At 48.2% G+C, this 27,781-nt stretch overlaps 1 protein-coding gene across 7 annotated transcripts in view; it reads left to right on the top strand.

Annotated features, from left to right (window-relative positions):
- Nucleotides 1–27,781, top strand: part of p38b (p38b MAP kinase) — a 457,389-nt gene that overhangs the window by 26,054 nt on the left and 403,554 nt on the right. For all 7 annotated transcript variants that reach the window (XM_050177284.3, XM_055070036.2, XM_050177282.3 and 4 more), the window contains exon 2: nt 10,485–10,614. In XM_050177284.3, coding sequence (XP_050033241.1) covers nt 10,485–10,614 — 130 coding nt within the window. The remainder of the gene's footprint in view (nt 1–10,484; nt 10,615–27,781) is intronic.

Raw genomic sequence — 27,781 nt, forward strand, 5'->3', positions numbered from 1 at the left:
AACTTCTTAATGTGGTGTATGGACGAAAAAGGGTTAAGGATGGTTGCATGAATTATTTTGTGCAGAAAACAGGGTGGTGCAATAATTCTAAAAGCAGAAATGCTAACCTCTTCTTGATGTTAATGATGCCAGATTGTATGTATGCTGTAGTCTCTGATGATGACTCGTGCGGCGTGGTTATGAATTGCTTGAAAGTCAGTAGCATAAGAAGCCAATAAGAGCACCAAGGACAGCTTAGGGGAAATTACATGTACTTGTTAATTGAATAAAAGAAATGATGAAATAATGAAATTGAGTCAATTTGGAATTTCCCTTATGATGTTCTTGGTGTCAGTGTTTGTTGGCTTCTTATGTTATGACTAATAAAAATCAGACCCTCAGTTCCTTTCTTCTCATTGAAGGTTATAGATTAGATCAGCCTGGTTAAGTGAGCGAATACGGGCGGCATATTCAAGTTGTGGGTGGACAAATGCTAGAGATGCAAGCTTGCACCTACACTTAGGAGGGCCATGAAAATGTTTCAGATAGCCTAGTGTATGTGACGGTTCTGCTGTAATTACACTGATATGAGTTGATCATGTCAGAGTGGGCGTGTCATGGACTTCTAATACGAGGATGTGCTGGAAAGACAGTGGTTGTTAAGAGTGGGCCTCTTCGATTTTCAGAGTTCTGGCAGCCCGCTGGCAGCCATATGGCAGCCAGCTAGTTCCGGTCCTCATAGGAAGTCACGTGGGCTGGGATCCCAAGACAACCCGAACGTGCCCGAAGTTTGCAAAATCGAATGCCAGGACAGCTGGCCAAATGTAAACATGCTACCAGCATGGCTGTGCCCGGTGAGGCCGGCGCGCGCTCGGCGTAGGTGGCCCATTTATGCACATAGTTGCCAGCTTGAAAATATATGTGGTCTGTTCGATTCGCCTACACCACTGTGAACCAGTTCACGGCGGTTCACGAGAAGTTCAGAAATTGTGCAGCTCGATTCCGGAGGTGCAGGCCCAGCGAAACACTCGAAACGAATGCAAAGGTGCAGACGCGGTGTAGGCGTTATGCTATGTTAGACTAATGTGCACGGAGTGCATAAGTTTGAGAGGTCCTGAACTGCAGGTATGATCGGTTTCTGAGGGGTAAATACACATTACAGTTGTGTAGACACATCAGTCGTGCGTAAACGTAAACATGCCGTAAACAAGCACTGTAAATGTGCGTTTCAACGGTGCTCGCGCCCGTGTGCTGTGTCCTCTGCTGCGCCGCTGCTTCGCACCTGTATGCCTGCACGAAGTCGGCACCGACAGTGGAGCGGGTGCAGCAAAATCATGAACCAGCCTTGCACCTTTCCTGCACTTTTTGAAATGAACACCGTGGTTCTGCGGGCGCCATTGCTACACCGCTGAAACGAATGGCAGGGTGCAGCACCTCGCGAACTGGTTCAAGTGGTGCAGGCGAATCGAACGTACCCACAGTTCCATTCAGGGATACAATCACTTTCACGCGATTTCGCGCAACTCTTCGCAGGACGTGCACTGGGCCAACCTCACTTTGTGCAGCGCAACAGATGGCCTCCGACGTGTCCGATGACAAGATGCGAAATTGTGCATAAGGGATTGTATACTCGAAAGTGATAGCTTGAGGATCCCTGCTCGCAGCGATCACGTCGTCCACTGGTGACATTGATAAGTTTGCGTTGTCATCACTTCACAAGACATGAAAAGCCAGGATATCAGGTACATCTCATACGCATCAAATTTTTTGCTGGCCTGTTTGGCCTTCGATTTCAGAAAGTTTGTTGTGGCTGATGGTGCTTCTCATTTTGACCCCAAGGAGCTGGGGACGCCGCTGGTGCATAAAAATGCACGCCGCCTGTGACCAGTGAAACGTTTCACACGAAAAACTACATAGGTCGCGATCATGAGAGCAATGAGCCGATGTACATGTGTTTAATGTATGTGTGCTTATACTCAAGCAGTGCATTCTTAGATCAACGGCCTGCAGTTGATATAATTTGACCAAGCATACAACGGGAAGGCGGAGCGAACACGGGCTAGCTGCAAAGCCTTCGCTAACTGCAAGAAAAGGAGATATCTTTGCATATATACGCGAGATATGTGAAAAGAAACGCCACCAGAGAAAGACGAACCCAAAATCTACCGCAGTGTGTAAACGAGCGTCTACAACTTGCGTGGAACACGATGCAGATAACATGCACGCATGAGAGCGCGACACGCTGATCACCGCCGCAAGGAAGCCTTTCAAACAGTTCATCACTGCTCATATCCCGTCACTTCGCAATGCGAAACGTAGCGTTAGCACGCAAGAAGATAACGCTAGAAGTAAGGAAATCCGAAGATGACCGTAGACAGTTGGCTGAGCGAGGTAAATTTAAGTCCTCAAGTGCCCGCGTTGCAATCTTTGAAGTCCCCGCAAAGATCATGGCGAGTGCCCATCATCGCCTCTTTTAGTCATCTGCTAGCCAGAGAACTTCCAGAACTGTCCAGCCTGAGCAAAACGAACGCCCGGCAGAAGTGCAAGGCACGGTGGGTGGAAGTCTTGCTTGGGCTAGTTGGTTCATGCTTGAATGAGTGAAGGCAAGGCGCAGAAGACCAGGACTGAAGAAGGACGCAAACGACAGGACCGGTGCCGTTGTATGAAGCAACCCGAGAAAAACGAAGACGCTCTGGCTGGCTCTGGCAGCCCATGGATAGCCAGAAGTGAAAAATCGAAGAAGCCCAGTGTAGCTAAACGAAGAACAAAGGTGTTTACGACTAAAGGTTATTAACTTGAATTTTTCTGTGTTTAGCGACATTTGCCATCAGTGTATTGACTCCTTGCACAAAGATGACAAAACGTGCTCTCAGTTTCACAATTCAAAACTTTACCCGTTTCAGCCAAGATAGTTGTTGTAATGCCATGCAATGACGAATGACCTCGCTTCAACCAGGTGCCGTCATCAGTTACTGCAATACTGTCATCAGCTGCTAACCCCTTCACTTTGGCTGGGGCTGCTTGCATACTTTCTTCCACAGTCTTCTTTGTGGCCTCTAAAATTTTCTCGTTGAACTTCATCTTTGTTGATGGCGGAGGCATGTTCATTAGAGCACAAAGGAGTGTGCCACTTTCTCTATCTTTGCCAATAGAGCACAGCGCATAGGAAAACCTAACATTAACTTCATGAGCTCCTCCAAAAAGTGTCGAGGTTCGCAGAATGCTCTGCTTGTCGCAAAAATCACATGTTTTGATTACCTATGCGAGACCTTTGCACTTTCCCAAGTCTTCAAGTTGAAGGCTGCCTTTTTCATACCCCTTGCATGCAGAAACTTGGGTTAGAAACTCCTGGAATAGAGCAATGTCTATCAAATGGTATCCAGTACAGTCAGTACCAGCAATATCAAAAGAGGTTTCGCGCACAACCAAGCTTTGCAGCGCTTGCACTTGCACCCGAGGGCCCACCACATTGATCGTTAACACTGACGTACCGATTTCCGAAAAACTTGCACTTCTTTCTCGGATTTGGTGAGAACCGAGGCATGCTTGGAGTTCTACGTAGCCGGTCAACACAAAATGGCCGCATGAAGTTAGTGGTCACAATAGCTCAGAAGCACAATCAAATTGAGTTGTGGCACAGCTTGTGACACCGTTGCACTAGCTCCTGCCGTGTTCATGCACATTGCAGTGCCACTAGTGGCAAATATTTCAACTACTGGAATAGAAAAAGTAATCTTTCATTCATTCCTTACAGTAATATGTAAAGAAATTGTTTATATTATTGCGACATTATCGGGAGATACTCAAGAGATAAGCCGCCGCGAGAATGACGAAGTTGGTCTGTGCCTTGGCGCGGGCGAGTGTCGGCCTGGCTCCAGCGTAAATAGCCTGTAAATAGCCTCTTTCGTCTGTGTCTTTCTACACGTAACATTCTGGTGGAGGTTAGCGATCCCCGTCCTCACCACGGAACTCTGAATTGGTCGGTACATCGAGCTTGTCACCATGCCTCCCGGTGACGAGACCGCCTCTGTACAGCTTCGGCTTGTCCAACTGCTCCAATCGTCATGGTTGCCCAACATTGCGATCCTGGTGTGTTCTCTGGCCTGGAGGGACAGGACGTTGACGACTGGATCAAGCTCTATGAACACGCCAGTGCTAATAGCAGGTGGGACCAAACGATTATGCTTGCCAATGTCATCTTTTATCTTGGCGGCACCCCACCGTGTGGCACCAGACGCATGACGACGAGATAACCAGTTCTGACAGTTTCAAAAAAAGCTACGGGAACTGTTCGGCGACCCCATTGGCCGCAAGGTTGCTGCCAGAAAGGCTCTCGAGTCTCGTGTTCAGACATCTACAGAGCCTTACGTTTCATACATCCTCGACGTTTTGGCTCTATGCCACAAAGCTGACGATGCTATGTCTGAAGCAGATAAAGTGTCACATGTTCTAAAAGGCATCGCCGATGACGCTTTCAATTTCCTTGTTTTCGCCAATGTCTCGACAATCGACGCCATCATTAAAGAATGTCGTCGCCTTGAACAAGCTAAGAGCCACCGTATCACACACCACATCATGCGGCTACCCAACACTGCTGCTACGTCGACATGTGAGGGTCGACCGCGTCAGGCCACCACCTGTGACGATGTCACCCGTATTGTTCGCCCCGAGCTCGAGGCCGCCTGTTCGCCAGTTTTCTCCGCGACGCCTCCCGATCCGCCATCAACCACGATTGCAATGATTCAGGCCATAGTCAGACAGGAATTTGAAAACATGGGACTGAACTGCGTGTGTTCAACGTTTCAACCCAGCATTCCCCAGTTCCCTACCGGCCCTCCTCGACCCCGGCAGTCCTTTTTTGCCATATCTCGCCGCAACCCGTCCGAATGGCATACCCCTGATGATAGGCTGATCTGCTTCCACTGCTATCACATCAGCCACGTCGCTCGTCACTGCCGCAACCGATGGTCACCACCTCCTCGGACATACGGCACCACTTATACCGGCACCTTTGGACCTGTTCCCTATGCCACCCGCCATGAACGCACTGCCGCTGATGCCCCTGCTCCAAACCTTCGCTTCAGCCGCTCGCTTTCACCTCGACGCGATCAGTCTCGTTTGCCCCAACCCCGCCGCTTCTCTTTGCCGCCTATCACCTCCCGGACCCAGCCGGAAAACTAGGCACTGCAGCTTCTGGAGGTGAAGCTGTGTTGTCGACCCTGCCCTCAAATCCTCTGCTCACGTTACCTACGAACCAAAACCTTCTTGACGTTGATGGCTATCCTGTCACTGCACTCATCGATAGAAATGTACATCTTTCTATTATGAGTACTGCCTTCCGACGACGACTCAAAAAGCTCCTCACCCCAGCATCGGCATGCATCGTCCGCATTGCGGATTGCGGTACTGTGCCTATCGTCGGCATGCGTATCGTCGGCATGTGGCCTGTCAGCATCGCCGGCCGCCACACTCCTGTCCTCTTCACCGTAATTGCTCATTGCCCCCATGACCTCATTCTCGGCCTCGACTTTCTCTCCGCACATTCTGCTCTTATTGACTGTTCTTCCAGCACCCTTCGCCTTGAGTTGCCGATTCTCGCAGAACCATCTGATGCACCCAAGTGCCGCTTAAGCCCCACCGGCTTTCTTCTTCTGCCGCCAAAGTCAGTAGCCTTTATTGAACTGTTGTCTTCCCCACCAGTTCCTGATGGCGAGTACCTCGTCAATCCTCTGCCCGACATTCCACTACATTATGACATTACCGTGCCTCACACTATACTTACTATTACTGCGAACCGCACTCGCATACCTATCTTTAACTTTGGATTGGCAAAGCAAATTCTACCGCAAGGTATTTGCGTTGCCAACATTGATTTTCTCAGCGACCATCATGTGGCAGCGTTATCAATCGATGATTCTTGCGAGCTTCGCAGGCCCCTCGCGCCAGCCTCGGGCGCCAGTCCCAACATCAAGAAAATGGCTGCGACGGACCTGTCCTCTGCGCAGGCTGAAGACCTTTGCCAAGTATTATCATCCTACCTAGATATTTTCTACTTCAACGATCGCCCTTTAGGCCGGACACTCGCAGTCAAGCATCGGATTCTTACTGGCGATTCTACGCCTATTCACTGACGACCGTATCGAGTTTCTGCGTCGAAACGCCAAGTAATTCAAAGTGAAGTGAACAAAATGCTAGATAAAAACATCATTGAGCCTTCGAGTCCCTGGGTGTCACCTGTGGTGTTGGTTAACAAGGACGGCACATGGCGCTTCTGTGTAGAGTACCGTCATCTGAACAACATTACTAGGAAGGATGTCTACCCGCTCCCACGTATAGACGATACCCTTGACTGCCTGCACGGTTCCAGTTATTTCTCGTCTATTGATCTTCTTTCTGGATACTGGCAGATTGCTGTTGACGATATGGACAGAGAAAAAACCGCGTATGATGGATTCCTCGTTCCAAGGTTTCAAATGGTTCACATGCCTCTGCTACCTCGACGACGTCATCGTCTTCTCGCCTATGTTCGACACTCACCTTGAGCGTCTAACTATACTTGATGTATTTCCAAAGGCGAAGCTGCAACTTAACTCGTTCAAATGTCGTTTTGGCCACCGTCAAATTACTCTTCTGGGCCATCTCATTGACGCTTCCGGAGTACAGCCTGATCCCGACAAAACTCGCGTTGTTCGAGACTTTCTGGTTCCAAAGACAGCCGCAGACGTCCGAAGTTTTGTAGGACTATGCTCGTACTTTCGTCGTTTTGTTCCAGATTTTGTGACAATTGCTAGACCCCTCACTAATCTTTTGAAGAAAGGCGTACAATTCTCGTGGGGTACTGCAGAAGCCGCCGCCTTCTCTCGTCTCGTCACTCTTCTCTCCTCACCACCCATTGTCGTCCACTTCGACCCTGATGCTCCTACAGAATTGCGTACAGATGCCAGTGGTCATGGCGTAGGTGCCGTCTTAGCCCAGTGTCAGCGTAGCCAGGATCGCTTTGTTGCTTGTGCGAGCCCCCTCCTCACACCATCGGAGCGCAACTGTTCCATTACGGAACGAGAATGCCTTGCTGTAGTCTGGGCAGTTGCGAAGTTTCGTCCGTACCTTTACGCTCGCCCTTTTTCCATAGTCACTGACCGTTATGCTCTCTGCTGGCTCTCATCGCTAAAGGATCCTACAGGCCGGCTTGGTCAATGGGCTTTGAGGCTACAAGAATTTTCATATTCCGTGGTCTACAAGTCTGGCCGCCTGCACCAAGATGCTGACAGCTTGTCGTGTTACCCTGTTGACGACCCTGATTCCTCCAATATTACCAGTGCTGCTTGTGTATTCTCTGTGTCACAGCTGCTTCATTTCGCCGACGAGCAACGTTGTGACGCCTACATCAGAGCACTCATCGACCGTTTTGAACACTCTCCGGCCGACGCCACTCTACGCCTCTTCGTTCTCCGCGACGGTACTCTGTACCGTCGTAACCTTCATCCGGACGGCTCTGAGTTCCTACTTGTCATACCTAAACACCTCCGCTCAACCGTTCTACAAGAGCTTCATGATGCACCAATGGCGGGACACCTCGGCGTATCTCGAACCTATGACCGTGTACGTCGCCATTTTTTCTGGCCGGGCCTTGCCCGTTCCGTACGACGTTACGTCGCCGCTTGTGAACTTTGCCAACGACGCAAGAAGCCTTCCCAGCTCCCCGCTGGTTACCTACAGCTGCTTGACGTCCCTGCCGAGCCCTTCCATCGTCTTGGCTTAGACCTTCTCGGCCCATTTCTGGAATCTACATCAGGAAACAAGTGGGTTGCAGTCGCGGTGCACTACGCGACACGTTATGCTGTAACCCGCGCTCTTCCGACCAGTTGCGCAACTGATGTTGCGGACTTCCTCCTGCATGATATCGTTTTGATTCATGGTGCTCCGCATCAATTGCTAACAGACCGTGGCTGTACGTTCTTAGCCAAAGTCATTGATGACATCATGCGTGCCTGCTCAATACAGCATAAATTTACCACCTCCTACCACCCTCAAACGAACGGCCTCACTGAGCGTTTGAACCGCACCCTTACAGACATGCTATCCAAATACGTTTCAGACGACCACTGTGACTGGGACCTGGCTCTACCTTAAATTACCTTTGCATACAACTCTTCCCGTCTCGAAACTGCTGGCTTTTCCCCATCTTACCTCTTGTATGGCCGCGAACCGACGCTACTACTAGACACTGTGCTTCCATCCACCACATCTTCAACTAGCGCTTATGCCCGTGATGCAATCGCCCGTGCTGACCATGCTCGTCAACTAGCGCGCATTCGTCTACAAGTGTCTCAAGACAAACAGAAGCAACGCTACGACTTCCGTCACAGTGATGTCCATTTTGTGCCCGGCACTCTCGTGTTGCTTTGGTCACCATCATGTAAAGTTGGCCTTTGTGAGAAACTGCTTTCATGTTATACAGGTCCGTATCACGTGCTCCGCCAAGTGACCGATGTCACCTATGAAATTGTTCTAGCCACGCCCACTACGTCTTCCGCTGTGACAACCAGTGACATTGTTCACGTCGCCCGACTCAAGCCCTACAACTCTCCATGCGTCTTGGATATTTAACATCACCGTGATGGTGCTTTTGCCGCCGGGGGATAGTATTACGATATTATCGGGAGATACTCAAGAGACGAGCCGCCGCAAAAACGACGAAGTTGGTCTGTGCCTTGGCGCTGGTGAGTGTCGGCCTGGCTGTCTGGTTCCAGTGTAAATAGCCTGTAAATAGCCTCTTTCGTCTGTGTTTTTCTACACCTAACAATATGAGTTACATAACTTTATTTATAGTAAAAATTGCAATGTAAGCAAATGCTTTTAGAAGCCATGCCCACTTTCACGAGTGGGTATGCATCAGAGATGCAATTTTTTAAAAGCGTGTGGTGCAACTACAAGCGTGCCACTTGCTGGACGTGTTCTCTACAGAATGAAGTATTTATTGGTGCTACTATTGAAAAAATCTGTTTTGGACAGATTTTGGTCACCAGAGTTCTTTTTTTTTGGTTATTGAGGAGCAGCAAATACCCAGTAGCACATAGCCTGTGACCCAAGTGGGCGTCAGAGAGGTTTATTGAATAGCAACGCACCCAGTGTCATATCTAGTGAAGCAAGTTGGTTTAACAGTTGGTTTGAACTGAATTGGCAAAGCAGCCCAATTAGACCATGGACAACCGGTGAGCCAGGTTAATGGTACAACGCTTAGACAGACACTGGAAAGTGCATGAAGAATGCTAATTGCATTGCAAAAGCGTCACAATCACGTAGGCAGTGTGCCCGCCTGAAAGGGCAGCTTTTGTGGTTGAGTGGTGACAATGAATCTGTCTGTAAATAGAGGAAGCATCTCTTTGTATGGATATTCCTTTCATTTCATTTCTTCGTGTGCCCTAATACTTTTCAAGTTTCTTGCATTTCTTCATTTCTTCCATTGCTTTAAAATTCATGAAAGTTCACAGCTCCGGTCGGTCTTTTGTGACATGGAGTAGCAAGTTGTCGGGAAATCAGTAACAATTCTTAGTTCTGAAAAGGAATACAGTGAACTCTCACTTGAGTGAACTTCAAGGGACCGAAGGAAATAGTTCACTTAACTGAAAGCTCACTAAACTGAATATTCACTAGACCAACATAAGACATGGCATACAGAGTCAAAAGTTTGAAGTGCAATTCATGGGGCAAAAGACATGGCATCCATAGTGTTAGAAATGTGTGAAATGGAATTTGTACATATAATTGAAAAACACACCACGTGGGTCGTTTATGTGCACATGCGGAACCGACGAGACGGGAAAAAAAGAGACGACGACCATGCCACGACTAGCCGGTCGGAAAAAAAAACACACACCACGTGGTTTGTGGTGTGACAGATCGCCGCTTTGCTGTGGCGGCGTTGTAAGCGCCAGCGATGTTACTTTGTTCATGGCCTCCGAGATTACATGCTTGCTCGTTTTGTGCGGGCAATCTCGGAGGCCATGCCTCGTTGCTGTTCGTTTTTGACACCGCCGCTTTGCCCCAGGGGCGCTGTAGCGCCAGCGACGTTACATTGCCACTGGAGCGGCGGTCTGATGAGGGCGGGCATCGGTTGCACCTGCAGTGCAGTGTGGGCAAGCCTTGGTCCTCTGAGCGAGTTTGTTAAACTGAAATATTGACTGTTCCGAAATTCGTTTAAGTGAAACATTTTTGCATAGAATCTATTAGAAAACTGCCGGGGATCTTTAAAAAGTTTGTTATTCTGAAATATTCGATAAACCCACGTTCGTACAACTGAGAGTTTACTGTATATATCATAGTTTATTTTGCTAGTCAACTCATTAGCAATCCGCTGCTGCACTGTACTTATCTATGGATGTTCAGTTGTTGACATGACTTTAGTCATTTCAGGAAGGGCTCCATCTTGTGTTAAGTTGTTGAAAATGTCAGTGAAGGGTAGTATGGAACCATTGTTTCATGCCTGTGACATATTTCTGGTGCAGTTCGGCATTTGACAAGGAGCACAAGCACAAAGTGGCCATCAAGAAGTTGTCACGGCCCTTCCAGTCTGCCATCCATGCCAAGCGCACCTATCGAGAACTGCGACTCCTCAAGCACATGGACCACGAAAATGTGAGATGGCTGTTTTTGCTGACGCAGATTGTAACAGTGATCAGATAGTATAAAATGGGCATGTGCTTCTGTGCATCATCGCACATTAAAATCATGCACTCGGTCTAACTTCTGGACGATACATGTCCACCAGTTCTGGTAATGGTTATAGTTTTGACAGTTTCCTTCAATTCCACTGGTAGCTGCAGTCGCAAGGTTCATACGACCTGGAAAAGTGGAAATTCTGAGCACCTGGAGAAGTCATGGAATTGTGAGGGACTTTCTCATTTTATGGAGTAAAATTATGGAAAATTACTGATTAAACTCTCCAAGTTACAAACTCATGTAGGTTGGTTCCCCGCAACAATATTAGGCTCTTTACAGCAAGCACTGCACATAAATTGCATAGAGCACTGGCTTCTGGCTCAATGGAAGTGCATGTTTAGCCCCTGCATGCACTTGCAAGACAGCACAACCTTCTACTGCAGTGCAATTGTTTATACGCAGGGCGTTTCATATGTGAACCATCTTGTATGTTGTAGTGAAGGATATTGATAGTGGCAGGGGTAAACCTGGCACGTATACAGCATAAATTTATACTTCAAGTATGCAGTGCTTAGTTGGAAAATGCAATAGTAGAAACTTCGTGCTCCCACTCTTGTGCCAAATGAGATTTCCTGTGCCGAAGTGCATCAAAGTTAGAGTGTGCAAAATGTGTGGCCACAGTGGTCTCCAGACATGCGTGGTGCGCACGAATAAAGTGGCTTAATAAATTGAACTACCAATTATCTATACATTGGCAACCAATAATTTTTACCCGCCGTGGTTGCTCAGTGGCTATGGTGTTGGGCTGCTGAGCACGAGGTCGCGGGATCGAATCCCGGCCACGGCGGCCGCATTTCGATGGGGGCGAAATGCGAAAACACCCGTGTACTTGGATTTAGGTGCACGTTAAAGAACCCCAGGTGGTCGAAATTTCCGGAGTCCTCCACTACGGCGTGCCTCATAATCAGAAAGTAGTTTTGGCACGTAAAACCCCATAATTTAATTAAACCGATAATTCGTGCTCAGTGGGGACTGCCTTGAAGTCTGAATAATCAGGAGTCCGAAATATTCCAATTTATCAGACAAGTGACCTTATTCCACAAGTGGCTAAAGCAGTGTCATATCTCGGATGATCACTTTTGTGGATACTTCCACAAGATTTCTTACGACTAGCATCAGCCGCCTCAGTGTCAACAAGCGACGGCGTTCTTTGCAGTGTGCCAGAAACACTGTTGTCTGTCAATGTGCCTGGTGCTAGCCAGGCGAAATGTTGTGAAAGTGAAAGAATCCCTGAATCATCCTCAAAGGTCAAAATTTGTCAACGCATTGCTGCGCACATGTACACTTGCCTACGCTCTGGTCAGTCCGTATCTCGGCCATTGTCGTGCTGTTGCCACAGATACAATCATTGCATGCACTGAATATTCAACCCCTGGCAACATAACAAGGCTGCGATATTGTGCAATACCTTTTCCATGCCACTCCTTTTCACGCTTCATCAGGGGTAAGAGTGGCACTCTGCCTTCCTAATCGATAGGATAAGCTGACCAGCAGTGGTGGGTGATAAGGACGCCATATAGAATCAAGCGGAAGGCATCGCTTCAAAATTGCTGCCCAGAAGTAGATCAAGCTGCAATAGCCTAATGACAGCATTTTTTTTTTAGCAACAGTCATTGTCCAGTGGTTGCATCACTTAATCACTGTCCTCATTGGTGCAGACATCCAGGGTGCAGTCAGCACCTCTTTAACAACTTAAGATCAGTGGGACCGTGTCGCTATTGAACATGTGATTAACAAATGCTGGACACACAGAACTAGCACCTCGGCACTAGCATGAGCATTCAGCTTTAGAGCTGCTTGCTGAGGATTGCTTGTCTTACGGCTTGGGTGTGGTCAATTAGATTAGAGTGACTGTATATGCCACATACATTAACTCTTGGTTGGATCACCTGGGCTTCGCTAGTTTTGCTTTCGAGGAGGTGCCGACAACATGGCCAACGACTATACCGCAGTGATACCAGCGATGTATCAAAAGCAAAACATAGCTATTTCCAGTCAACTCGCCAGTCAAATTGGCATGCGAGTGGACACCGAATTATTAAACAGCATGTCCTGAGGTGTTTGAAATATGGGTCATTATCATACGTTAACTTTATGAAACAGTGATGGTGCCGGAAAGCAGTCAGTCGTGAAGACAGTGAAGCGACTTCCTTTCTTCTGTCCCTTTTCAAGAAATGTATTTTGCGCCACAACGTATACCTAGGAAATCTAAGCACCAACTTGCCCAAGAAGAAGTCCTTTTGGAAGCAGTCTGAATAATGGAGCATGTCTGAATTATCGGTATCTGAATAATCACTCGCCATCATTTGTGAACCAGCCAGTTGCTCATTAGAGGCTTGTACTTTATGAGGAAATGCAGATCATTGAAGAGGGCCTGGGTGTCATCTGAAGCAGTACAGTCGAACCCACTTATAACGATACCGGTTTCAACAAAATATTGGTTATAACAATGAGAAGCTGCTGCACCGTCGACTTTTGCATGTTTTCTATGGTGAAATAACCAGCTTACTACAATGCCCCGATGCCTCATTATTGGTTAAAACGATGAAGTCTAGCTGCTGGGTGTCCGAGCCGAAAGGTAGTGAAATGTGAAATCCTTGAAAAGATAAAGAAAAAATGAGAAATTCGAGCCGCTGCACAATAGGCTGCTGCTCCAACAGCTGCCATGCGCTCATTATCCAGCCATCTCCATGCAGCTCTCTCCCGTCGCCCTTCCACTCCTCCGAACACGATGGGCTGTGCCTTGTTGCATCTGGGTCGCAAGCCCCAAGGATAGCGTTGGCCTGGTGGCCTGGGGCACAACTGGAAGCATCCGAAGGTCTTGGCAAAGGATGAGTCGACTGCTAACAGAACAACTTGTTTATTCTAGCATCGCAAAAGAGCGGCCGGTCAGGTCGACCGAAGTGGAGAGACGGGAGAGCACATTACTTGACGGAAGAAATCGGAGCCTCCCTCTTGGCGTCCGGGGGCAGCTGCTTTTATACTCTCGGAGTTGAGGGCAAGAAGGAACGGCTCTGGATGGGGCGCACGTGACGGCGCCGCTCGGGCACGTTGAGACGAGTAGTGACGCATCCGCCGGGCCGGCGCCGGTCAGACCTCCTCGCTTCACACTTGGGGAGCTCCTCTCCCCGGCTTCCGCGCTTTGACAAGCGTGGGCACCAACATGCACACACACACACACGCACACACGAACACACGTGGCATTGAAACATGCCTGGACGCGCTTGGCGGGGAGGCGTTGCGGCAGCGCTGAACGGGCCAAAATGTCCGCTGCTTTGAACGAAGCCCCGGCGTCCGTTGCATCCGCGCCGGCTATACCGCACGTCGTAGGCGAAACGTAACAGCCTGTAGCTCTACGCCGCTCCACCCTCCGAAACACTAATGGACCACGCCAACTGCGCCGCAATTGCTCGCATGTTGCTCGCTGGCTCCTCATTCAGTGCAGTTCTGCGAACAGCTTAATCGCTCGAGTTCGTTTTTGTTGGTTGTGTCGAAGTCGTTCCTGGCCATGTGGTTTCTCAACTTCGCTTGAATCGCCGCTGAAACGGCAGATGGCTGATCCGCCCACTTATCATCGGCAATGTACGACATTGCTGGTGAAAAGAAAGCGCATGGCTATAAATTTGGAAACTAAATGCTTCTAACCGATGAGACGATCATTGCGAATGTGCTTGCATTGGACACCGACGGCGACGACAGCAGCGATGACACGGTAGGGCAGGCTGCCTCAATGTTGTCCTCACAGAAGGCTTGGCATGATTCAGTCCCTCCGGGGCTTCGTTTTCGCAAGAAACCTTAGGATGTTGGCAAGCTTCGTGTAAAGTGTGCTTGGCTGTTGGACATAGGCTTTTCTCGTGCAAGCCAATGAGAAGTACATGGTGAGATGCTTGTGGCGATCTCTCCTCAGCGTTTCTTCTGGATTTCTCAAGCTTGCAGGCTGCCGCCGCAGCCTTCTCGCAATTTTTGAAAGGCCCCTTTTGGGGCCACCAAAGTGGTGCCTTGCTTGCATATCGCTTGCCACCCGTGACACCTCTTTGCAGTTGTTATAGCAGTGCCATTCTTTAACGCCGACAGCTGTGGCCTGTTACACGCGATCGGAGTGCCCAGGAAGTAGTTAAGCGAGTGTACACAATCAGCAGCCAGGTGGAGGAAAGTGGTGGGGAGGGGCACTGGCCCCTCCTCACCAGCTCCCTGCTTATATAGTTTTCTCACATCAGCTCTGCCATCCCCCTATTTTGATTTTTTCATGCAGCCTGGTTATAATAATTATCAGTTATAACAATGAAATTTTCGTGGTACTTGAATATTGTTATAAATGGGTTCGACTATAGTTGAGCGTTACCAGAGGCTCATCAAGGTTTGCTTGGCTCAGAAGAGCATGGATGACATTGAGTCTGGCCAGGCGTTATTGGCTGATGCTAACTATAGCCTTGCTCAAAACATGGCTATGCTGGCAGCTGTCAATAAAAAATTTATAACATGTGTAAGGCAATGACGTCTGAGCAGCATCACTCAATTGGAAGTAAATGAATTATAGCAGAAAAGGATGTCTTGTTGGGCGAGTTGGTCACAGTTCATCTTGCGTACTAGGCGCGAACACACACAAGAAACGAGGAAAGACATGGGACAGAGCACCACTTACAACTGCTTTATTTGGAGGCACACGACACACTTATATAGTTGTCTTAGATGCTAGGAACACAATCAGATCAAGATTGATGTGGAAGTGAACTGGTTAAATATTTCTTTTCAGCCATATATAAAGATATTGACGGGTCACTGATGCGCATGCTTCCTTTCTTGTGCGTTCGCGCCTAGTACCCAAGATGAATTGTGACCAACTCGCCCAACAAGACGTCCTTTTAAGCTATATTTCTCATACAGTGGGCCTTTCTATATGTGTGACATCTCCGTGTTTCATGGATCGGTAAATTTCATCTGCTGTCACATATACCTGTCGCGCAAGGAACCTCGCCTCTTGTATCAAGAATGGATTGGCACCAGCTGAAGTAAGTGCCCTTTTCCGGCAAGTTCTACCCTTCTGGGGACATGTGAAGTGCATAAGTAGGATCCTCAGGTCTGAACTCTGGCGTCATACTCACCTGCTAAATGATCTCTGCATCGTCTGTCGAAAACAATACCCTACCTGGCTAGCTGAGAAGAATTTTCGGTCCGTTACGCGGTCAGCTTTGAGAATGACTGAACAGCTTTGGGTGTGCATGCTAGACAAATTGCTGCAGGAAAGAAGTAAGAAGAATGAAATGAGTGAAGGCGGGTTCGTGGTTGAAGGGGACATTCACCTACCCAACGAGATGTCATCTGTTCTGGAAAAAGGACCCAAGTATGGATTTGAACCGCAAGTGCCGCCGCATGAGCTGCTTGCCATCAATCGACGAATTGCCAGCAAGGCCGAATCAGAGGAACAAGAGACGTGCCTTCTGGAAGGGGTTAACTGCCTTGTGAAGTCCTGCGATCAGCGGTGTTCACGTTGCAAGGAAACAAGGGTCGTGGCAGAAGGAGCTAAGCCAGTTCTTGTTGAAACATTTCAGTACACTTGAAGTTCACGACCCATTTCTTACAAAGAAATCTGATGAAGTTTGGTACTTTTATTTTACTCTGTTCCTCCCAAGGCACTGTTTGCCGCAGTCCGAGAGTGTATAGAAAAAAACGAACCCATTTCCTTTCAGAACAATGTGGGAATTTCCATTGACGATTTTTTAACCCTTTTAGAGTTTTACTTGCAATCCACTTTTATAACATTTGACCAGCAGTGTTTTCTGCAGAAAGTCGGCATATGTATAGGATCCTGTGTCGCGCCAGTATTGTGTAATATTTTTCTCTTGCAAATGGATCAAGTTTTACATCAGGTTTTACCGGCTAGGCACGTTTTTAATGTTTTTAGATACATGGATGATTTTTTGATATTTTTTAGTAAGGACGGCAGTTTGAACTTCGAAGAGAATGTGCATGATAGTTTATCCATATTCCGACAACATGGAAATGGCTTGCAATTCACCATTGAAGTGCCTGAGGGTAACTGTCTACAGTTTCTGTAGACAGTTAAATGTTGAGTTTTTTGGGGATCAGATTTGTTGGGCATATGCACCTCGTGCAAAAAAAGGGCTCCTGCCATACGACTCCGCCCATTCGAAGTTAATAAAAAGGGGGATATCTTCACTTTGCCTGAAATCTGCCCTCGGAAAATCGTGCCCTCACAGGATGCACTTTAGCTTCCATAACCATTTGGCCAGGCTGTCTTCAGCTGGATTCCCTGATTCGATTGTGATGGCAGTCACTGAAAGTCTACTACAAGAAATGAAGAGTGTGGCTGTAAGAGCTGGGGAAGATCCCCCTTGAGAAGAGGGGGTGTGAGGCCTGTGGTGGTGCCCCGTATACACAAGATGGCCCACAATTTAAAGAAGGTTGCTAGCAGACATGGGGTGCCGCTTGTGTTTTCAGCCCCCAAAAAGCTCGGAAGCCTTTGTTCTCGTATCGAAAGAATACGTGAAGATAAAAATGGATGTGGCACCAAGCATAGGCAACCGTTTATGAAGTGCGTTGAAGGTGTCGTCTACGAAATCTCCCTCTCATGCTGCTGCTCCTACATAGGGCAAACTGGGCGCTGTGTTAACGACCGAATTAGGGAACATGAAAGAAATGTAGAGCAAGATAAAGAAGAACCAAACATACCCAAGCACATTAAGTCCTGTCCGTCACGCTCTTGTGAGCCATGTTTTGCAGGGGCGCAGATTCTAGCAAAGAGTAAAGATACAAAAGCTCGGGAAGTAATTGAAGCTTTCTTTATCAGAAAGAAAGGAAGCATGTGCGTCAGCGACCCGTCAATATCTTTATACATGGCTGAAAATAAATATTTAACCAGTTCGCTTCCATATCAATCTTGATCATCAGATCCTTGCGATCATCAGATCCTTGTGTTCCTGGCGTCTGAGACGGCTATATGAGTGTGTGGTGTGCCTCCGAATAAAGCAGTTGTAACTGGCGCTGTGTCCCGTCTCCTTCCTTGTTTCTTGTGTGTGTTCGCGCCTAGTACCCAAGATGAATTATAGCAGGTTGTGCGAATAGGAGGCTTGTTGTCTTCATTTATATTAAGCGGATACTCAAACTTAGGTTTGCTTTTTGGTATTTAGAAGCAGAGCAGCATTGTTTTGCAGCAAACAGATATTTTCTGAAATGAAGCTTGTTTAAGTGTTCAAAAGTGGCTAAGATAGAACCTGCAGTTTGCATTTATTCGCTCCAAAGGGCTCCAAAGTCTGTTCAGATGCTCCAGACTGCTCAAAATTAAACATTCTGCTGCTCCAAAAATTGCCTCAAATCCCTGTTTGTCAGTGGCGCTACTGAAAAGTAAGTGGCAGTACAATGAAAGCCACATGTCCAGAACACCTGCAGCACTTACGTATTATCATCATCAGCCTGTTTTGTGTGCACTGCAGGACGAAGGCCTCTCCCTGGGAGCTCCAATTACCCCTGTCCTTCGCCAACCGATTCCAACTAGCGCCCGCGAATTTCCTAATTACATCGCTCCACCTAGTCTTCTGCTGTCCTCGACTGCGTTTCCCTTCTCTTGGTACCCATTCTGAAACCCTAATGGTCCAACGGTTATCTAACCGGTTAGCGCATTACATGACCTGCCCAGCTCCATTTTTTTCTCTTGATGTCAATTAGAATATCGTCTATACCCATTTGCTCTCTGATCCAAACCGCTCTCTTTCTGTCTCTTAACGTTATGCCTAGCAATCTTCGTTCCATCGCGCTTTACGCGGTCCTTAACTTGTTCTCAAGCTTCTTTGTCAGTCTCCAAGTCTCTGCCCCATATGTCAGTACTGGTAAAATGCGCTGATTGTACACCTTCCTTTTCAATGGTAATGTTAACTTACTTCAGCTCGAGCCATGTTTTGCAGGGGCGCGAATTCTGGCAAAAAGTAAAGATCAAAAAGCTGGGGAAGTGATTGAAGCTTTCTTTATCGGAAAGAAAGGAAGCATGTGCGTCAGCGACCCGTTAATATCTTTATATATGGCTGAAAAGAAATATTTAACCAGTTCGCTTCCATATCAATCTTGATGCGATTGTGGTCCTTGCGTCTAAGACGGTTATATAAGTGTGTGGTGTGCCTCCGAATAAAAGCAGTTGTAAGTGGCACTCTGTCCCGTCTCCTTCCTTGTGTCGTGTGTGTTTTCGCGCCTAGTACCCAAGATAATGGTAAGCTTCCGGTCAGGAGCTGACAATTTCTGCCGCATGCGATCTGACCCATTTTTATTCTTCTATGAATTTCCTTCTCATGATCAGAGTTCCTGGTGATTAACTGACCTAGGTAAATGTACTCCTTGACAGACTCTAGAGGCTGACTGGCAATTTTGAACTCCTGTTCCCCTTGCCTGGCTATTCATCATTATCTTTGTCTTCTGCATATTAATCTTCAACCTCACTCTCCTCCATCAACCTCAGTCTCCTCCATCTTTGATTGAATCGACTGGTATTCCATCTTCTCCAGCCGCTCTTCCTCATTTCCTGCCTTGCAAGGCACTTCTGACCTCATCCCTAGTTATAGGAGGAGTTCCTGTATCCTGTTCATTACTGTTTCTAATGGAGGTGTAGCGACGCCGCGATGGAGCTGCGCACCACCCTCGCAGCCATAAACAACTCTGCGGGGCGTCCCGCGGGCCTCCCGTAAGTGGACCTTCGCGAGGGTTGGACACCAGGCACACGGACACATGATCCGACTCACTGTGCCGAACGTCGTGCGCGAGCTCCCTTTTCTGATTACTTTGTTTACTGCTTTCCTTTCGCACTAGGTCCGCGCACCGCACTTCTCTATGCTCCATTTCCCTCTTTTCTCCTCTCTCTCTCTAAAGCCCGCGCCACTTCCGGCGCGCTGTGCGCGCTCGCTCAATTCTCTCTTTTGACAGAATAAACTAGACCTTCTTACCGAAAAGACGTGCGTCCGTCTTGTTTACCACGGCTCTACATAGTGGTGACCTGTAGTTTTCTTCGCGGCACTGCCGAAGTTATTGTGGAGCCATGCACAGCAACGAGATGCAACCAGACACTGAACCTACGGGCACGACCGAGCAACAAGACGTCTCTGCGGTTTTGATTCGACTCCCACCATACTGGGACCGCAACCCTGCAGTTTGGTTTCTTCAAGCGGAATCGCAATTTATTCTCTTTGGCGTTCGCACGAAACAACGCAAGTACCACCTAGTTGTTTCGGCACTGTCGCCTACTGCTGCAGAAGAAGTTGCCGACCGGCTCCCGCCACTCCATACAGCGATCTTAAGGCTGCACTTCTCGAGCGCACAACAACATCGCAGCGAGCCCGCATGCAGCAGTTGCTATCCGCAGAGGACTTGGGAAACCGTCGGCCAAGCCAGCTCCTTCGCCGTATGCGACAGCTCATGAGCGGCAACACAACAGTAAACGATGACCGCCTCCTTCGGGAACTGTTTATGCAGCGCCTTCCAGTAAACGTTCAGATGGTACTCGCTACAGCCACGATAATAGATCTCAACAGCCTGGCCAGCTTGGCGGACAAAGTCATGGAGGTGGTGACGCCAGCGGTGTGCAACGTAACAGCATCAAGCAACACTGCGAGTTCAGTGCTGCAAACATCATCCTCCACCGCTTCTTCCCTCGACGTGCTCTGCAATCGCCTTGAACAGTTAGTTCGTGCTGCGGAGCGTCATCGCACTTCACCCCTTCACAGAAGGTACCGCAGCTCGAGTAGATCACGGTGTACAAGAGAAGAACGCTCCTGGTCTCAAACACCACCACGGGTATGCTTTTATCACCGCCGCTTCGGGCAGGAGGCGCGCCGCTGCCTCCGTCCTTGTGCATGTCAGGGAAACCAGCCGGCCGACCTTTAATGGCGACAACCGGTCAGGGCCAAAGCAAAAGTCGCCTATTTCATGTCATGGACAGAAGCACAGGCCAGCAATACCTGGTGGACACCGGGGCGGAGGTCAGCATTATTCCCGCGCAACGTTCCGACCGAACTACACCGCCGACCTCCTATCTTCAAGCTGTCAACGGTAGCAGGATACCTGTTTACAAGTCGCGGTCCCTCACCCTGAACCTTGGCCTGCGCCGCGTGTTTCGTTGGGTTTTCGTCGTTGCTGACGTTCGCCGTGCTCTTATTGGCGCTGATTTCCTGGACCACCATGGACTGCTGGTCGATGTGAAACGCCAACGCCTGCTGGACACTGCTACGTTGCTCTCTGTTCATGGCATCGTTTCCTGTGACTCGCCTATAGTCGCCCGAACCACAACAATTGCTGGTGATCTTTTTGCTTGCCTCCTTCAAAAGTTCCCCAACCTCACGCGACCACCCGACTGGACAAAGCCCGTACAACATGATGTACGCCAACATATCCTAACAACTGGTCCACCTCTATTTGCTTGCCCACGACGACTCGCCCCGCACAAACTCAAAATTGCCCGAGCAGAGTTCGAACACATGTTGGAACTTGGAATCATACGACCATCGTCCAGCAGCTGGGCATCTCCGCTCCATCTTGTCCCCAAGAAATCAGGTGACTGGAGGCCGTGTGGGGACTACCGATCCCTGAATGCAAAAACCATTCTGGATCGGTACCCACTGCCTAACATCCAAGATTTCACGTCGGCACTGGATGGCACTACAGTATTTTCCAAAATTGACCTGGTGCGAGCCTTTCACCAAATTCCTGTCGCACAAGAAGTCATTTCAAAAACAGCAATTACCACACCATTTGGCCTCTTTGAATTTTTGAGAATGCCATTCGGTCTCCGAAATGCTGCACAGACATCACAGCGGTTCATCGACACAGTCACACGTGGTCTGCCGTTCGTTTTCGCCTACGTTGACGAGTTGCTTGTGGCAAGCTCATCCCATGAAGAGCACCTCCAACATCCCCATCAGCTTTTTGAGCGCCTATCAGCAAATGGTATCGTCGTCAACACTGCCAAGAGCGAGTTCGGAGTACCATCACTTGATTTTCTCTGCCATCGCTTGGATAACAACGGCATCCGCCCTCTTCCTCACAAAGTGCAAGCCATCATGGAGTTCCCCAAGCCAGCTTCAATCACTAAGCTGCGCCAGTTTCTAGGCCTGGTAAACTTTTACCGCCGATTCATTAGAAACTGTGCTATGCTGCTGGAACCCCTCGAGCGTTTGCTCTGCGGCAAACAATCGTCAACTGCACTGCCCTGGGACAGCACAACAGATGAAGCTTTCAATTCTATCAAGCATGCTTTGGCCGATGCCACACTGCTAGCTCATCCCAACACCAGCTATCCGTTGTCGCTCTGCGGTCGGAGCGGTACTGCAACAAAAAGTAAACGGTGGGTGGCAGCCCCTTGCCTTTTTCTCAAAACGCATCACCCCTGCACAAACACGCTACAGTGTTTTCGGCCGTGAGTTGCTCGCCATATTTCTCGCCGTGAGGCATTGCCGACACCTACTTGAAGGCCGCTCGTTCACAATCTTCACTGACCACAAGCCTCTCACCAATTCAATCGGCCGCTCTGAATCATTATACACTCCACGTGAGGTGCGCCAGCTCATCTTCACCTCAGAGTTCTCAACTGACATACGCCATGTCAGCGGCGTTGACAACTCACCAGCTGACGCTCTGTCGCGTGGATGCTATCACACGCAGTCGCTCCAAGAGCTCTATCTCAACATCATTTCCTTTCAACCTCCAAGAATCGGCTACAGAACAAGCTAGTGATTCTGAGCTCCGTCACCTACGTGACGCGTCAACATCTCTTCAGCTTGAATCAGTTACCTTTGAAGATGTGTCAATTGTTTGCGACACCTCCACGGGCACACCTCGGCCTTACCTAACCACCTCTTTCCGCAAGCAAATATTTGACTCATATCACACTCTTGCACACCCAGGCATTCGCACATCTCAAAAGCTTGTCTCATCAAGCTTCGTCTGGCCAGGCATGAACGCAAATATCAGGGACTGGGTCCGCTCGTGCGCACCTTGTCAGCGCGCGAACGTTCAGCGGCACCCTGTCCCCCCCACAAAGCCTTTCTTGCAACCCGACGAACGTTTCTCTGTTGTGCACGTCGACATTGTTGGCCCGCTACCCCCATGCCAAGGCTATCGCTCTCTTCTGACATGTGTCGATCGCTTTACCCGCTGGCCCGAAGCGACACCTATCCCCGACATGTCTGCAGCTACTGTCGCTGCAGCTTTTGTTTCCATTTGGGTATCCCGATTTGGCTGTCCAACGAAAGTTGTCACTGATCGAGGCCGGCAATTCGAATCGTCCCTTTTCACGGAGCTACTTCAACTTCTCGGAACAGCACGCTTGTGAACTGCCTCCTACCACCCTCAAACAAATGGCCTCATCGAGAGATTTCATCGCCATCTCAAGGCAGCACTCACAGCGCACGGCTGCCCAAACAAGTGGGTTGACAGACTTCCGCTCACGCTTCTCAGAATTCGATCTGCCTTCAAAGAGGACCTATCCTGCGCTACTGCGGAGCTTGTTTACGGCACCTCGCTTCGCCTGCCAGCCGGCTTCTTCGAAGAAAGCACCCTCACTTACTCTCTAAGAGCAAGCGAGTGCGCCGACCAGCTTCGCAATGTGTTCCGAAACTTCCGTCCGCAGCCTACGCATTTTAACAAACCCCGTGCAGTGTACATCACTTCGGACTTGCAGACAGCCACACATGTTTTGTGCGTTACGGCCCTGTGCGCGGCTCGCTTCAGCCCCACTACCTCGGACCATTCCCCGTTTTAGAACGTTTTCCTTCTAACTTCGTTGTCGACGTAAATGGGATACGAGATACATCGCGCTTTAGCGACTCAAGCCAGCATTCAGCGAGGCACCCGCGCTTAATTATCTCGCCTTTCCGGGACATGCGGACTCCGCCTTGCAAGTGCGCGGTTCGTCACCTCTTCGTCGCGTTCACTGGGCTGCCACTTGTGCATTGTGAGCATCGTTTGTCGCTTCAGCTTCCTCTCTAAGGGGGGAGCAATCTGTAGCGGCGCGGCGATGGAGCTGCGCACCACCACCACAGCCATAAACAACTCCTCGGGGCGTCCCGCGGGCCTCCCGTAAGCGGACCTTCGCGAGTGTTGGACACCAGGCACACGGACACATGATCCGACTCACTGTGCCGAACGTCGTGTGTGAGCTCCCTTTTCTGATTACTTTGTTTACTGCTTTCCTTTCGCACTAGGTCCACGCACCGCACTTCTCTATGCTCCTTCTCCCTCTTTTCTCCTCTCTCTCTCTAAAGCCCTCGCCACTTCCAGCGTGCTGCGCGCGCCCGCTCAATTCTCTCTTTTGACAGAATAAACTAGACCTTGTTACCGAAAAGACGCGTGTCCGTCTCGTTTACCACGGCTCTACAGAGGTATCCTGACTCCTCTGTGTACTGTACTGGTCAGTATAGAATTCTTCCACTTCCTTTACGGTATCTTGGAGATTGCTGATGATATTACCCTGCTTATCTTTCAGTGCATACATATTGGTTTGCCCGATGCCAAGTTTTCTCCTAACTGACTTAAGGCTGCATCCATTCTTTACTGCTTTTCCTCAGTCTTTCTCACATTATAATTTCGAATATCCCTTATTTTCTCCTTGCTGATTAGTTTTGGCAGCTCTGCGAATTCTGTCTGGTCTCTTGAGTTTGACACTTTCATTCTTTGCTTTTCTTTATTAGGTCCATTGTTACTTGGGAGAGCTTACCTAATGGTTTCCTTGGTGCGTTGCCTTCCACTTCAATTGCTGCTTCTGAAGCCAGACTAGTTATGGTTTCATTCATTACCTCTATATCATCTTCATCTCTCTGTTCCCAGGCTGCATGTTGCAAGTACCAGCCTGAATTGGTCCGCCTTTATCCTTACTGCATGTAGGGTGCCTTGTTTCTTCTTTTATTTGTTTTATTTATTCACGTTACCACTAAAGGCCCTCCAGGAGAGGGTATTACATAGGGGGGCGCGATACAGCTTTTAATAAATGCGTTACATTTCAGTAATAAGTGCAATAAAACATAAGGCATAACACAAAAAGGGAAAATGAACACAAACAAAAACAGCAAGCTTCACACATTTCCGTCACAGTGAAGAAACTCTTGGAATTTTATGATCTTAGTTTCTGTGGCGATGGCTGATGGTAAATTATTCAATTTGATGATAGTACGGGGAATCAATGAATTGGCGTAAAACGATTTTGAAAGAATGAGCACGGCGTGGAAAGATGGCATGAGGTGACTGAAACAAATCACTTCGAAGGAATGGGTGGTGATAAAGCTTATGGAAAAGTGCTAAACGAGCAAGTTTGCGGCGATATGACAAATCTTCCAGTTCGGCAAGCTTTTTAATGCTGTAACACTTGTGAAGGGTGAGTAGTCTGAAAATATGAAGTGAACAGCGCGGTTCTGCAAGGATTCGATGTTATTGATAACATAGGCTTGCTCAGGGTCCCCGATGGCCACAGCATATTCGATTTTAGGGCGTATTAAAGTTATATAAGCCAGTTTGTTAACGTGCATAGGGGCGTGTCTGAGGTTACCTTTGAGAAGACCAAGTGAGTGGTTAGCAGACGCTAGGGTGAGGTCGATATGGTGATGCCATGATAGGTGAAACTTAAGGTGCACACCAAGGTGCTTGTATGTTGTTGTTAGTTCTACAGTATTTTCGTTAAGAATATAAGTGGTTGCAATGCTATCTGTGCGACGAGTGAAAGATGTGTTTTGTTTTAGAAACGTTTAATGACATCAGGGTGTCTACCAACCAGGAAAACTGGGAATTCTCAGGGATATTGAGTAGTCTGGAAAAACTCAGGGAAAGCTCAGGGAATTTGTGCTTCTATCAGGGAAAATTAGCTGTAATATTATTGAACGGGTCCAAAGTCTAGGTAATGCTGGCTCGAGCAACAGACAGGAATCGTAATAAATCGTCTTTTACGCCCTGTCGTCGGCTGGAGGAGTTGCCAGTGTACAGTCAATGACCGACTTCCCGGATTACCGATAATTTGGACGACTTCACGGCACCACCACATACCCCATAGAGTCAATGTGTTAGAACGTCTGAAATTTCAAACGTAAGAACTCTTCGCCGTCTGATTTTCCGGAGGTTTTGCCATGTTCGCAGGTCCGAAATGGCATTAATCAAAGCCACCACCGCTGCCATTTTGATTACCTTGCCGCCTCGAACTGGCACTCTCGCACTCAGATCCGCTGGCAGCCGTAGCCACCACGGCGGCAACGCTAGGCCTAGCTGCTTCGACGTTCGCTATGAAGCTTCTTGCTGTTGGATGCCGTGTTTTTATTGAAAGAATTTGCTGCTGTCTGCAATGGCACGGACTCTGCTTTTGTGGTTCTCGCGAGTGGCTTAAAAGCTTGGAAAGCACGGTGCGCTGCATAATTCCGGTTCCCGAAAGTCAGCTTTGGCTCCGTACACAAATGTTACTTGGTGAAGCATACGCAAAAGTATTGCAGTGAAGCATAACAAGCGTGGGAAGGCGCTATTGCCATGGGATTCAGTATGTATTCCTTAATTATACACACGTGCATCCGGTATTTCCTGTCACAGTACGAGCACCGTTATGCCTAATACGTGTACCTGCAGGCCTTTAGAGCGTTTTCGAATGTGCCTGTGGCGGTTTGAGCCCTTAAGGGCAGTAAATGACATGCATTTATTTTTTCCAATTGGCCGATTTTTCTGACGTTTTCGTGGCTCCGAGGGAGTTCGAAAAATTGGACGGGGACTGTGCAACTGACCAAGAAGATGGTTCAAGTGGTCCGTGGGGCGAGCGAGTGGCGGAAGGAGGACAAGAACAGAAAGGACCTACGCATTGATGAATGAACGGGAAAGGAAGCGTGCTGCCGCCGTTTTGAAGGACCTTGAGCTCAAAAAAAACAGTGTTGGCTGATGCCGAGATGCAGGTGTTCCTCATCCAAACCAAAACAAACTGCTTAAAACAATGAAACAAAACACTGACGTGTCTTGCGCGGGCTGAGAGTATTTCAGGACAGTTGAGGTTGACTTACGAGCTGTTGAAAGAGAATCTCAATTGTGACAACGTTTGGCCCTCATACCACTGAGCTTGCTATCAGTTGATATAAATAGCTCATATTCAAAAATATTTGCTTTTGTATGCATCTCCTTTTTATTTGTATTTGAGAATGGCCGACTCGATTTGCAATTTCTTTGGAAGACATCTTATTTGCTGTGCATTTTACTAACCTCTCCCTTCTATTCTCTTTTTGAATAACAAACACTACTTCTTATTATTCAAATTGAACTAAGTCGTTTTTTTTTTAAATTTTTTTGTATGCCTACTTGACAGTGACAGCATCGGGCGATATGGTTTCAGCCCGTCTTGACAGAAAACATAGTTCTGCATCACTCAGGGAATTTAGCAAAGGCACTCAGGGAAAACCTGGAAATCTCAGGGAATTTGGAAATGTCAACTTGGTAGACACCCTGGACATTAACCAGGATGAGCACCATAAGCTTACTGCGTTGAGATCAGATTGTAGGGATTAGCAGTCACTGTCACTAGTAATGTTATGGTAAATTACACAGTCATCAGTGAAAAGTCGAATTCTAGATGTTACACAGGCAGGTAAGTCATTAATATAGATTAAAAAAAGCAAAGGTCCGAGCGCACTTCCTTGTGGTACACCAGATGTCACATAAGCAGAAGAGGAGTTAGAATTATTAACCGAGGTGAACTGTGTTCTAGATGACAGAGAGTCCTTAATCCAAGCAAGCACGATAGGTTGGATGTTAAGCTTTGCTAGTTTCAGTAGAAGTCTGTGGTGAGAAACCCGATCAAAAGCCTTTGAAAAATCAAGAAGCACTGTGTTGACCTGATAGCCTGCGTCAAGTCATAATTGGAAGTCGTTAACGAAGCCAGCTAGTTGAGTGTCACATGAAAATTCCTTGCAGAAACCGTGCTGATAATTGAAAATAATATTATGATCTTCGAGGTAGTTAACAACTTGGCTGTGAATGATATGCTCAAGAAGTTTGCAAACGGTGCTGGTTAACAAGATGGGTCGATAGTTCAATGGAGAGGAACGCTCACCTGATTTAAATATATAGGTACTACTTT

This window comes from Dermacentor andersoni, chromosome 9 (genome assembly GCF_023375885.2).
Source record: "Dermacentor andersoni chromosome 9, qqDerAnde1_hic_scaffold, whole genome shotgun sequence".
Classification (NCBI taxonomy): Eukaryota; Metazoa; Arthropoda; class Arachnida; order Ixodida; family Ixodidae; genus Dermacentor; species Dermacentor andersoni.